Source organism: Chiloscyllium punctatum, chromosome 2, assembly GCF_047496795.1.
Source record: "Chiloscyllium punctatum isolate Juve2018m chromosome 2, sChiPun1.3, whole genome shotgun sequence".
NCBI lineage: Eukaryota > Metazoa > Chordata > Chondrichthyes > Orectolobiformes > Hemiscylliidae > Chiloscyllium > Chiloscyllium punctatum.
In genome coordinates this window covers 98,171,631-98,186,005 of record NC_092740.1, presented here as the reverse complement: position 1 = coordinate 98,186,005, position 14,375 = coordinate 98,171,631, and the positions used below count along the sequence as shown (strand labels likewise).

Genomic DNA, 14,375 nt, shown 5'->3' with positions numbered 1-14,375 from the left:
CACTCACTTTATAAATCAACAAGTAACAATTTATTTATTTAACTGTAACAGTGAACAAATTAACTAAACTATTAAGAAACCAAATACATCCCTTCTAACTACTAATTATTCTAGAATATTCAAATGGCATGCTGTTCCAATAACTACAAGTGCCACTCAGATACAAAAAAGTAGAATTTAGTCTCTCGAAATTACAGCCAAGTTACGCATCTTCTGGAATGTTCTGTGCCTTCTCTCATCAAGTCTCCTGTCAGAAATGCTTCCTCTGATTTTTCTTTCAGGAATGCCTTTTTCCATCGTTGGTACCAATATCTTTGAGATGATATTTTTTCTAATACATAGATGACCGTGAGAGCCAATTTCTCTCAAGAGTGAGAGCTGAGAACTGATAGCTCTGGCGGATGGCAGTTAGCTCTGAGGTCTTTGTCCAACTGTCCCCTTCTTTTATATCCATGAAGACATAACAATATTTCTCACATTGGATTGGTCTTATGTTGTCAAAACCATCAGATTTAAATTTAATAGGTTTTTGGTATCTAAGTACCTAGTTCAAATTGATTGGCTAAATTTAAAACCTGTTGTCTTGATAAAACCTGCTGCTTGGTCTGCTAACTGTGGCCTTTATCCAAATCTACAATTACTCGACCCAACTTTGCAACAATTGTAAAAACCAACTGGTTCCCCAGGGAAGGAAATCTGTTGTGCTTATTCAGGCTGGCAACATGTGACTTCAGATCCACAGCATTGTGATTAAGTCCTAATTGCCCTCCTGGATGCCAAACATGCCCATCAACAAATAAATGAAAGCGAGTCGAGGGTTATCAGGGACAAAAAGTGGAGTCAAGGCCTGCTTGAAAGGTGGAGCAGGCCTGGGGGGTCAAGTTAACTACTCCTGCTCCTGTTTTTATGTTCTTAGCTCTCAGTATCAATTAAAACATCAAAGAATTTCAGCTGAACAAAGAAATATGTAGAAATTTAGAATTCATAGTGAGGAGTAAGTCAGCCACTTAAATACAGTCCTATTAAGGAAAACTTACAAATAGATAAAGCTTCCATCTTATTCCTTATAAGACTGCGTGTCAATACTACCTTGACTTTTCTCATACCTATTTGCAGAATTTTGGTACCTAACAGTAGAAGAAGGAAAGGCTAACAAAATAGGGCAATTTTAAACATTTTTAATTCTCAATGTTACTCCTCACATTCCCTTAAATTGCTGCATTAAGGAGAGTAGCTGCTGACTACGCATTTGAAGGTTTTTCTGCTCTTCACGCAACTTCTCTTGTTCCTGAAGCAATTCCGCCTGTAAATGGAGATTAATTTGTTAATTTAAAAGGGTATCTTCCCTCACAGCTGATTTTATCATCTTTGCATCCATCGCTTACAAATCTTTGGATCCATTGTTTACAAATCGGACCATTAAAAATCATCTTTTTAGAAGTGTTTTCATCTTTTGATCAGAAAAATGGATATTTTTACTCCAACAACAGGAGCCATTTTTTGTACTTTGTGAATGTTCATCTTTGTGGACATTTCATCGACCCCTCTCAAAACCTATAGTCAACCCATCCCTTTTAAAGAGGAAACAAAAACAGAAATTGCTGGAAAGGATTAGCAGGTGTGGAGAGACATCAGAGTTAATGATTTGGGTACAGTGACCTTTCCTCAGAACCTTCCTTTTAAAGAGGAGCTGTACTCTTGAAACGAATTGACAGCAAACTGTTTGGACTTAGATAGCAGCAAAAGCATTACAAATAGAGCAACTAATAACAAAGGCACTTTTACTTTTTCTTTTCTGATGCTAATGCATCAGGAGACAAGGTAGGAAAAAGGAAAGAAGCAACATTTTCATGAAGATCCAGAAAGGGAACAGGCTTGGCTGGCCAAATAGCATATTCCTATGTCGTGTATTCAAGGCACTGAGAAGCAAATGAGAGCAGGTGGCATAAAGCGCAAGCTGCAGATAGTGTGACCATAAACCTTTCAATTCTATCTTATTTTCCCTAACTGCAAACTTCTGCTTCTGGATTTTTGCCTTCAGATACCTGAGAAGTGCCACCTGGGCAGCCAGTGCATCGTCACTAAATAGGGTGAGAACCACAGCAAACCCCTGATGATGCCAAATTAACAAAAAAAAGAGCAAATGCATTCATGGATTACATGGGACTTACCAGCTCTGGCCTGTAAAAGACAGGTATATTATTAAATTTTCTGTATCTTAATCTTTATCATTAAATCATAGAATCCCCACAGGGTGGAAATAGGCCCTTTAGCCCAAGTCCACACCGATCTTCTGAAGAGTAACCCGCCCAGACCCATTTCCCGACCCTATTATCCTATATTTACCCTTGTCTAATTCTCCTAACCTACATATCCCTGAACACTATGGGCAATTTAGCATAGCTAATTCACCTAACCTGAACATCTTTGGACTGTGGGAGGAAACCGGAGCACCCAGAAGAAACTCATGCAGACACAGGGAGAATGTGCAAACTCCACACAGATATCGTGCAAGAATGGAATTGAACCTGTCAATGAACCGTGGCTCAGATATTAGTGTTGCTGCCTTACAACCCCAGGGACCTGTGTTCAATTCCACTTTCAGGCAGCTGTGTGGAGTTTGCACACTCTCCCCGTGTCTGTGTGGGTTTCTTCTGGGCGCTCTGGCTTTTTCCCACAATCCAAAGATATGAAGTTTAGGTGCTAAGTTTCCCATTGTGTCCAGGATGTGCAATCTAGGTGGATTAGCCATGAGAAATGCAAGGTTACGGCGATGGGATGGGTCTGGTGGGATGTTCTTCAGAGGATCAATGTGGATTCAATGGGCTGAATCTGTGACTCTACGATCAATGCTCCTCCTGCAGCAGGTCACTGTTAGGTGTGCACACCAGATATTTACTCCCAGGATCTACATGTGGGCCAACTTGGCATCTGAGGCCACCAATTGGGGAAATTGTGGTGGTGAAATCTAAGAGCAAAGGTGTAGACAGTCTCATGGTGTTGGGTTAAAATCAACGAGGTAAAAACAATGACTGCAGATGCTGGAAACCAGATTCTGGATTAGTGGTGCTGGAAGAGCACAGCAGCTCAGGCAGCATCCAAGTAGCTTCGAAATCGACGTTTCGGGCAAACTACCTGGTCAGGTCCACGCCCCCAAACAACCCACCCTCCAATCCTGGCACTTTCCCCTGCCACCCGCAGGAACTGTAAAACCAGCGCCCACACCTCCTCCCTCACCTCTATCCAAGGCCCCAAAGCAGCCTTCCACATCCAAAGTTTTACTTGCACATCCACTAATATTATTTATTGTATCCGTTGCTCCCGATGCAGTCTCCTCTACATTGGGGAGACTGGGCGTCTCCTAGCAGAGCGCTTTAGGGAACATTTCCGGGACATCCGCACCAATCAACCAAACCGCCCCGTGGCCCAACATTTCAACTCCCCCTCCCACTCTGCCGAGGACATGGAGGTCCTGGGCCTCCTTCACAGCCGCTCCCTCACCACCAGATGCCTGGAGGAAGAACGCCTCATCTTCCGCCTCAGAACACTTCAACCCCAGGGCATCAATGTGGACTTCAACAGTTTCCAGTTTCCTCATTTCCCCTTCCCCCACCTCACCCTAGTTCTAAACTTCCAGCTCAGTAACTGTCCCCATAACTTGTCCGGACTTGTCCTACCTGCCTATCTTCTTTTCCACCTATCCACTCCACCCTCTCCTCCTTGACCTATCACCTTCATCCCCTCCCCCACTCACCCATTGTACTCTATGCTACTTTCTCCCCACCCCCACCCTCCTCTAGCATATCTCTCCACGCTTCAGGATCACTGCCTTTATTCCTGATGAAGGGCTTTTGCCCGAAACATCGATTTCGAAGCTACTTGGATGCTGCCTGAACTGCTGTGCTCTTCCAGCACCACTAATCCAGAATCATGGTGTTGGGTGTAATACTTTAGTATGTAAAGAGTTCTGGCTAACTAACAGGAAACAAAGTCAGATTAATGGTTTATTTTCTGTTTGGCAAACAGTAGTGAATGGAATGTCACAGGAATCAGTGTTTGGAGCTCAACTATTTGCAATCCATATTAACGATGTGGATGGATGGACAGTGTGATTTAGTCGATTTTGCTAATGTTACGTGGACAAATAGGAAAGCATGGGTATGTTGTGAAAATGACACAAAGAGTCTGCAAAGGGATACACATATTTTAAGTGAATGGAAAGATAATTTGGCAGAGGAAGTATATTGTAGAAAAATGTGAGTTTATGCATTTTGAAAAGAATAGAAAAACAGAATATTATTTAAATTGAGTCTTCAGAATGATGTCATACAGAGGGACCTAGTTACTTGTTAATTAATCATGGAATCTTAACATGCAGGTACAGAAAGTAATCAGAAAGGCAATTGGTAAGATCACACTCGGAGGGCTGGATACAGTTTTCCTTAATTAAGGAGGGATGATAATTGCTTTGAGGCAGTTTAGAGAAGGTTCATTAAATTCATTCCTGGGATGAAAGGTTGTGTACATTGCATCTATACTTATTGGAACTTGAGAGGTGATCTTTATTGAAGGTAATGTAATATACATTTATATAAGATTCTGAGAGAGCTTGATAGGGCAGATGCTGAGAGGACATTTGCCCTCATTGATGAATCTAGTACTATGAGCACAGATTAGGAATGAAATGTTATCAAGTTAGGATGGAGATGATGAGAAACGTTTTCTCTCATAGTGTTAGTTGTACAGTCATACAGCATAGACACAGACCCTTTGCTCCCCCATGTCTGTGCTGACCAGCAAACAGCAAATTACTCTAAACTTGTTTACCAGCACTTGATCCATAGCCTGGCATTTTAATTGCTTGTCCAGATGCTTCTTAAATGTTGTGAGAGTACCTGCCCCCACCACCCTCTCAGGCCACATGTTCCACATTTCTACCACCTTCTTTGTGAAAAATCTTTTCCTCAAAGCCCCCGTGTGAATTCCTCACATTAACCACTTGCCTTCTGGTTTTAGACACATTGCCATGGTGAAAAGATTCTCATGATCTCCCCTGTAATGTGTCTCATAATTTCGCAAACAGGTAGTTCTCCTATAATGCTGTAGTTATAGAAAATTGTGCAATAGGAATATGCACTATGAGAAAAACAGGGTTAGGGGTGAACCATCAACAATGCCAGTAAAAGTTGAAACAAAATAGTAGTTAGCCTAACACAAACAACACCACTGTCTGAGTAAATTTTGACCTGTTGTAACTGACCTACTGTAAGGTATTGTATAGTGCAATTCATCAGAGTCTTCATATGATTACTCTCAATTGGCATCTATACCTGCTGTATGCTTCTTCTGATCCCATCCAAAGGTAACATTGCACAAGTCAAATCCTAGAATGAAACCTGCCATAATAGACAAAGCATTGAATCTTAATTTCTTTCACTAAGTGTCAGTTTTGTCAAGTTTCTTGGAGGGTTTCACATCATGATGCTTGGGGACATCTATCACCTTATTTTACAAAATCCACCTGACTTATTACCTACCCCACCCTTTGGTGCACCTCTCACGCATTTAGATTAGATTAGATTACTTACAGTGTGGAAACAGGCCCTTCGGCCCAACAAGTCCACACCGCCCCGCCGAAGCGCAACCCACCCACACCCCTACATTTACCCCTTACCTAACACTACGGGCAATTTAGCGTGGCCAATTTACCTGACCTGCACATCTTTGGACTGTGGGAGGAAACCGGAGCACCCAATTTAAGCGCCATCATACCCCTGTCATTTACAAAACAACTCACCAATTCCTGGATATTCCAGAATTGACCAACATATGTGTTGCAGCACCATCTTTAAAAAGATATTGTGCACCCAGACAAGACTTGTCAATCCAGAACTGCCCTGCATGGTTCCTGACATTAGCCTGGATGTGGCAGACAATGGGAAATTGGTGCCTCCATTTGTGGGCAGGGACATGGAGGTGCTGCAGATGAAGATGGGGTGATGCAGAGGCAGGATGTCCTTTTCTCCCAGGCCAACAGAGGACACCATTCTACTGGAATCACACCAACCTGGACCAGTGTTACCATCCAAGGGCAGTGCAGTCTCAACCATCTGAAGGAATACACAGAATGTATAAAGAAGATCAATGACCTTCTCCACTCTGCCAGTGAAAGTGGCACCATCTTCTTGTTGATACCTCACACTCTCTATTTCTATTACAGTACCATTTCGTGCAATGTCTTCCCCATTCACTCTCATCCTCGCTAATATCTGACCCTGACTGACCCTGAATCTCTTCTGCACATCCTATTCACCCCCTCAGGACAGCTCACAAAGGAAACAGTGTGCCACCCACCTTTCTCTCCCTCACCCACTATGTGCAGACTTCCCTGGCTCTGAGTAGCTGACTGACCATGTCCAAGCCCCTGTACTGGTATTTTTCGTAGTTGGTTACCATAGTGATTAGTTACTGAAACAGTTTCACATAGATCCACAGATATCCTTTAACACCTAATATATTTTTTAAACAAAAAGAGAGAAAATAAATCTCTTAATACAAACAACAACGAAGGTACCAGTGTGGGACTGGGGTGGACAAAGTTAAGAATCACACAACACCAGCTTATAGTTCTTCACTAGCTAACTGAAGAAGAAGTGGCAGTCTGAAAGCTTGTACTTCTAAATAAACCCGTTGGACTATAATATGATGTCGTGTGATTTTCAACTACGAACAACAAAGCCAAGTTTCAAACTGCTCCTCATCACTATCCTTTTACTGTTAGTCAATTCCAGTGAAATTTCACTCTTATCACAACTCTTTAAGTATTTAAATTAACAGATTGTTCCCAGCTTCTTGTCTTCAGGCTGTAGAGATATTTTCACAATGCTTTTCCAAGTCGACTAGCACAATACCTATCATGAAGCTCCTCACAAGAAAGCGATCATGCGATGCCGATGCAAGGTCCTGTCCTCTGCACACATAGTGCTGGGAACAAGAATCGTGTAACAGCAAACAGGTGTTTGCTTTAGTAAAAAAAAGTTCAGCAATTCACAAATCGTGTTACAGATAAATCATGTTTAATAAATGTGCTTTATAGGATAACTACCTATGCCTTAATCAGATACCCCTCAGCCTCCTCTGCTCCAAGGGAAACAAACCCAACCTATCCAATCATTTCTTATAACTGAAAATTTTCCATCCGAGGCAAAATTCTGGTGAATCTCCTCTGCACTCTCTCCTGTGCCAGCATATCTTTCCAATAGTGTGGCAACCAGAACTGCAGACAGCATTCCATCTGTGATCTAACCAATGCTTTATAAAATCATAAGAAAACTTTCTTGCTGCTATATTCTATAACCTGACGAGCGAAGACAAGCATTCCTTATGTCTACTTCCCCATCTTGTCTCTCTGTGCTGACACCTTCAGGGATCTATGGACTTGTACACCAAAGGCCCTTTGTTCCTCAGTACTCCCCAGGGACCTACCATGCATTGCATACCTCCCAGAATACCTCACACTTATTAGGATTAAATTCCATCAGCCATTGCTCTGCCCAACTTACCAATTCATCAATATCAAACTGTAGCCTGAGACCATCCTCTTCATTATCAACAATACCACCAATTTTTATGTCATCTGTAAATTTACTAATTATACTTTCTATATTCACATTCAACCTGTTAATGTATATAAAATATATCAAGGCTCCCAGCACTGATCCCTGTTTATCACAGCTGGTCACAGACTTCCAATCACAAAGACAACTTCCACCATCATCCTTTGACTCCTATTTATGAGCAAATTTTCGAACCATTTTGCCAATTTGCTTGGGATCCCATGGGCTCTTAGCTTGTGGACCATCCTTCGATTTGGGACCTTGTCAAAGGCTTTACTGTGATCAATGTAGACCACATCAACTGCAATATCCTCATTGACATATTTTAGTCAACTTTTCAAAAAAACTCAAGTTAGTTAGTCAGACTGGATCTCCTTCCTGTTAATCTTTGGAGTACAATGGAGCAATGGAGACAGTGTCTTAGAATACATTCGAGGTTGAGTTTGACAGAATTTAACAAGGGAATGAAAGGTTTTGGGGTCAGACAAGATAGTGAACTCAATCAGATCAGCCATTTATCTTACTGAGTGCTGGAGCAGACTCAACGAATGACTGGCTTACTCCTGCTATTTTTTACGATGTGAAGGTCTTTGTCTGGGGTGGACAAAGTCAGAAGTAATTAGGTTATAGGCCAAGAGGTTTATTTGAATTCACAAACTTTCAGAGTGCTGCCCCTTCATCACATGAAATAATGAAGGATGCAGCACTGATGAACTGTACCTTCACCTGATGAACTAGCAGCTGTTTGAAATTTTGTGATTTCAAATAAACCTGTTGGATTATAACCTGGTGCTGTGTGATTCCTATTTTTTATGTTCTTGAGTTTCTGGCTTCAGGTTTGAATTTTCAACACATATTTCCTTTTGTGCTAGTACCAGCAATGATCCAAGTTTACTCCTTAAGTTTTGGAAGTGCATCATAACATTTAGGAATAAATGGACAATTCCCACCCTTTGTCTGAACAACACTTGTCTTTCTCGATCATTTTGCTCAGCCCGTGTTTTAAGCCAGGCTTCATTCTGAGATTTATGTTTTTCTAGCATCTCCTGAAGTTCCTGAAAGACAATGACAAGAACATTTTATTCACAAAATCTAAAAAAAATTGGAATTTATTCAAATTGAATTTGAAAATTTTTTCCCCAAAATTTAGGGTTTTAATTTTTCAGGTCTTCCAGGTCACAAAAGAAAGACACTCTAAACTGAAATAAAGACAAAGTATCTGTGGAGAGAGGAACAGAGTTAATATTTCAAGTCCAATGTGACTTTTCTTTGAAACCCTAAATTAAGTTTGAATTCTATCATGTTGAAATTAAAAGTCAATTTTGGCAATTTGCTCAAACTAAAAGTATCTACAACACCAACAAAGAGAACACTGAACATTATACGTTATGGGTTTGCTATTATGATTCTCAATGCAGTGCATTCCTTATTTGGAAAGCAAAATGTTTAGTCCGAGCATTATCCCAAAGTGTAGCAAATTATAGCACCAGTCACCTTGACAGAATATGCACAGATTTTAGCTATTGGTTTAGGAAGGATATGGGAATACGTCTTAGCCAGCAGGATGCATGTTGCAAAGTTAAATGAAAATACAATTAAATGAAGAAATATACAATAGAAAGTAACTTACTATTTAAGAAAAAAAATTTTAAGAGTCAGAGAGCATGGAAAGAGATCCTTCAGTCCAACTCATCCGTGCCGACCAGACATCCTACTCTGACCTAGTCCCATTTGCCAGCATTTGGCCCATTTCCCTTTAAACCCTTCCCATTCATGTATCCATCCAGATGCCTGTTAAATGTTGTAATTGTACCAGTCTCCACCACTTCCTCTGGCAGCAAATTCTGCATGAAAAGGTTACCCTCAGGACCTTTTTAAATCTTTCCCCTATCACCTTAAACCGATGTCCTCTTGTTTTGGACCCTCCTATCCTCAGAAAAATACCTTGGCTATTCACACTATCCATGCTCCTCATGATTTTATGAACTTCTGTAAGGTCACCCCTCAGTCTCCTACTAAAGATGTTGATGCTACATAATTGAAACATGTATAATTGCAAGTTCAGGGTCTGTTTTGACATTGTAACTCATTCATGCAATTAATTCTAGGTAGTTGATATCACAGTTACCATCTTGCAAATAGATTTCATATAAATTATTGTAACAACATATAGCTTATAAAATAAAGAATCTCCCTTCAAGATTTTCCAAAGCACTTCAAAACTTATTTTATTAAATTGAAATATAATCATTATTGCAAAGTAGAAGCAGGTGACAGCCAACATGACCACAGAAAAATACATAAACTATAATAAGATGAATAACCTCATATTGAGAGTGGAATTTGATAACCATAAAAATGATTGTCAGGATCATGATAAGTTAAATGATTGTGGCATGCAGCCAGCATTAAGCACACTGTTGAATACCTGCACATTTGAATTGAATTAATTGTCACATGTACCGAGGCACAGTGAAAAGCTTTGTCTTGTGAGCAATACAGGCAGATAACAAAATTAAGTAGCATAGATAGTAAATAATAGGTAAACAGTGGAAAAAACAAAAACACAGGTACAAGCGCATGTTAAGAGTTTGTGAGTCCATTCAGTATTCTAACAACAGTAGGGTAGAAACTGTTGTGAAACTTGCTGGTGTGTGTGTGTGTGTGTTCAGGCTTCTGTACCTTCTCCCTGATGGTAGAGGTTGCAGAAAAACCTGCAGATGGATCTTTGAGAATGCTGATGGCCTTTCCTTGACAGCGGGCCTGGTAGATGGATTCTATAGATGAGAGGTTATAGTGGAATGCAAAATCATGTTGGCGTAGCACAATTTCACACTACCCTACACTACTTGAAGCAGATCTGCTTAGAAGGAAGGTGTACTTTGGTTGGACAGGTGCTGGAAACCATTCTAAAAGATTTTGATTTGCGCAACAGGTCAGAAAGAAAGCTTCAAGATTGGACACAATGGCACAACTGGTTTAATGATTTCATAAGAGAATCAAGGTCAGTGAATATATCTTCAAATGTCATATCTCACCAACTCCATCACTATCCTCACACCTTCAAAATGCATCACATCACCCCTAGCACTTCCCATTAAAATTCCATTAATCTTAAGTGAGTCCCACCTCACTTCCATGCACATAACATATGTTAGTCACACCTAGCACAAAGGAAAATGGTGATAGCGTTTGGAGGCCAATCACCTCAGCCCAGGACAGTTGTTTCTCAAGGTACAGCCTCACACCCAGAGTTGCAGTTACTACTGCAGTACACTTCCTTTCAACATAAGGTCAGGGTTATAGGTGTTCATTTATGATTGCACAGTACCCAGAACTATTCGTGATTCCTCAGATACTGAATTAGTCTGTGTCTAAATACAGCAAGACTTGGGCAATATGCAAGCTTGAGCTGACAAGTAGTAAATAACATTTTTGCACTACAGGCAATGACTACATCCAACAAGAGAGAATCATCCACGTGCCCTTGATGATCAACAGCATTACCATCACTGAACTCCTCACGTGTGACTACCATTGGCCTGAATTTGAAATGGGCAGCAGGACAGAGGTTGGGAATTGTGTGGCAAGCACCTCCTTAGTCCCTAAAGCCTGTCCACTATCTACAACACACAAGTCAGGGGTGTGATGGAATACTTGCCTGCTTGAGCGCAGTTTCAACAACATTCAAGAAGATTAATTTCAGCCAGGATAAAAAACTCACTTGACTGACATGCCATTCAGCCTCTTAGCTATTCATTCATCCACTAACAAGATACAAATGTACATTGTAGTGACTTGCCGAAACACCTTCCAAACCCATGATCTCTATCCCCTTGAAGAACCTTGGCAGTAGATGCATGAGTACACCATGACCAACAAGTTCTTATCCAAGCCTCGTACATTCATGACTTCAAACTCTTTCATCTTGCCTCAACTGGGTCAAAAGCTTGAGATTCTATTCCTAACACTACTACTTGAATAGCTATACCAGACAATGTACAAGAGTACGCCAGCATCTTCTCAAGGGTTGGGCAGTAGGGTTGGTCCTTACAGCTTGGCGATCCCAAGAATGAATTTTAAAAGCAGATGTGCAGAAAGCAACATACATGCAGTTAATGGCTTCATACTTCACGGCAAGATGGCAACCTGCGAATTCATGTTCTCACATTGCTTGCTTGTTTGTGGCAAGAGAGAATGAAATGTATCCAACTTTCTTGACATGCAAAGCATCACTGCCCTTTTGTATTGCAACAGCATGGAACAAATTGCAAAATTTTGAAAGTTTTACCTGTTCTAACTGAGAAAAAAGATTAAGGATCCTGGTCAAAGTAACATTCAGTCACCAGTAATTCGATCTTTGCCTTGCTCAGAGACTATAGTTATGTCTGCAACAGGTGGTAGATTTGAGCGAGAATATCCTTAGTGAAGAGGAGGCATCTGACAGACTGGCCTGAAATTTTCACAAAGTTGGGCTGACTTAGGAGCTTTTAAAAATTGTAATAGGACCTCAATTATGGGATTCCCAACCCCATTTCTGGTGCCAGCTATTTTTGGCAACACAAAATGAAGGTGTATGTAGCAAGCATGCATCATGCACCCTGGCCTTTTGGCTCCATTGCAGTGGACAACTCATAACTGCAGTAACTTTGTGGATTTAGGCCAGATCCTCCATGATTTGTGGTTCATTTCACCTCAGAAGAATCTTGAATTATGGTTTGGATCAGGAATCTTTTGAAAGTTGAGTTCAAAAGGTCTTGCCCATGTTCCCCATAACCCTTGTTACCATTCCACCTCCATTAGCCCAGAACTCCTTCGACCTCCATACTCTCTTTATGGACACTCCATGATCTCCATGTTCACTTTATGCCCTTCTATGGCCTCCATAGCATCAACATGTCCATTTACCCAGAGGACAGTGTATTCTGAAAAAATGAACAGATCTAATAACAAATGTAGAAATGCTGAGGAGAAAAACCCAACTGCTGTTCCTACAGCTCTATGAAACTTTCAATTGTACAGAACAATTATAATATAAATAATAGAAACTTTAACAACTGTATATCTCCTAATTTCATCTAAATCAATATTTAAATGTCGACAAATGAGACCACAGAAAAATGTTTTACTATAACCACATACAGATGCTAATCATAAAACAAAGACTCCATTCATTTGTCAAAACAGTTAATACTTAGCTAATACATTTGGAAGTCTTAGAACATCAATGTGCATTAATAATGGGCACTGGTGGAGAACCTAACCCTGACTTTTCTCTCAATGACTTCCATAAAAATCAGGCAGGACTTGTGGCCTTTGGGTAAACACCATAAAGATTAGAACAGTTCCAATGCCTCATTGCCTGAAGAAGAAGCATATCAGACTTGAAATATTAACTTGTTTTTCTCTTAACAAATGCAGCCAGACTTGCTGAGTACCCAGAGTAATCTTGAGAGCTATTCCAATTTCTCTTCTTTGTTGCTAGAGTATCTGAGCTGAAAATGTGTTGCTGGAAAAGCGCAGCAGGTCAGGCAGCATCCAAGGAACAGGAGAATCGACGTTTCGGGCATCAGCCTTCTTCAGGAATCTTCAGGAAAAGATTCCTGAAGAAGGCTGATGCCCGAAACGTCGATTCTCCTGTTCCTTGGAAGCTGCCTGACCTGCTGCGCTTTTCCAGCAACACATTTTCAGCTCTGATCTCCAGCAGCTGCAGTCCTCACTTTCTCCTCCTGCTAGAGTATCTCACCTGTTGCTGATTTTTGTATTGCTTATTGTAAGCCTCTTTTTCTTGCTGAAAAGCTATTTTGGCCCGTGCAAGTTCTCCTTTCTCACTGTGATCAAAAATTGGACAAAGATTATTCACATATCTGTTATTCTGTTTTGTATGCAACATAAATATCCTTTTTAATACAGTTAGATTAGTGAGCTAAATGGTTATCTTACAGTCCATATCGCCAACAATGTGGGTTTGATTCCTGTTTCAGTTGAGCTACACCTGAGACCAGGCTCATTGTTTTGTTTTTGTTGGGGGCTACATTTTGGCTTTCAGGGAACTCCTTTTTCAGCCTCAATAATGCCCTCATTATGTGATCCAGTAACTTAGTTGCAAATTTTCTGTATTTGTGCGTATATGTGAGGGGTTTTGACATTAAGGTAGAATTTGAAAAATTCATTAACTTTGCCAATAATCATCAAAGCCATAATGCACAAGGAAAGAATTAATCACATAGGCACCACTGTAGTTGAGTTGGCACAAGACAACAGGCATAAGTTAGCAATAATTGTTTTTAGAAAATAATTGATACATTTCCATCCATCACTGTCAATATGCCTTCTGCAAACTGATGAGGTCACAATTTATTTCCAATATGTCTTTGCACATCAGGTAATTCATTGTATGTTTGACACTTTGAGATGTGAAAACACATAAATGCATATCTTTATGAAATAGAACTGTTTAAAATTAATTTATACAATTAACACCGTGTTCATGTATAATAGGATCAACTACATTATTGCCCAATAGTAGCCCCTGAACTCCGACAGCTTTAATTTAGAAACTCCACATAATTTTAAAAAATTAATTACCTCAGTGCTCCTAATACCAGTGACACAAGATATCCTTTATTGAAAAGATTAAAACTGTTTTCTTACATTCGCAGCTCCTTTGTCCTCTTTCAGATCTTTTTCATCCTTTGTGCACCCTCTTCCCCTTTCAAAATGCTCATTCCCCTTTGCAATTCCTCATAATTGCAGCCC

General features: G+C 40.4%; 1 protein-coding gene across 1 annotated transcript in view; it reads right to left on the bottom strand.

Annotated features, from left to right (window-relative positions):
• Positions 1–1,198: 1,198 nt before the first annotated feature.
• The window catches only part of LOC140493413 (kelch domain-containing protein 3), a 220,787-nt gene continuing 207,610 nt past the window's right edge, over positions 1,199–14,375 (bottom strand). The window contains exons 16-18 of the mRNA XM_072591833.1: positions 13,363–13,447; positions 8,567–8,671; positions 1,199–1,303 (exon numbers count right to left, since the gene is read on the bottom strand). Of these exons, the coding sequence (XP_072447934.1) occupies positions 1,199–1,303; positions 8,567–8,671; positions 13,363–13,447 (295 nt within the window). The remainder of the gene's footprint in view (positions 1,304–8,566; positions 8,672–13,362; positions 13,448–14,375) is intronic.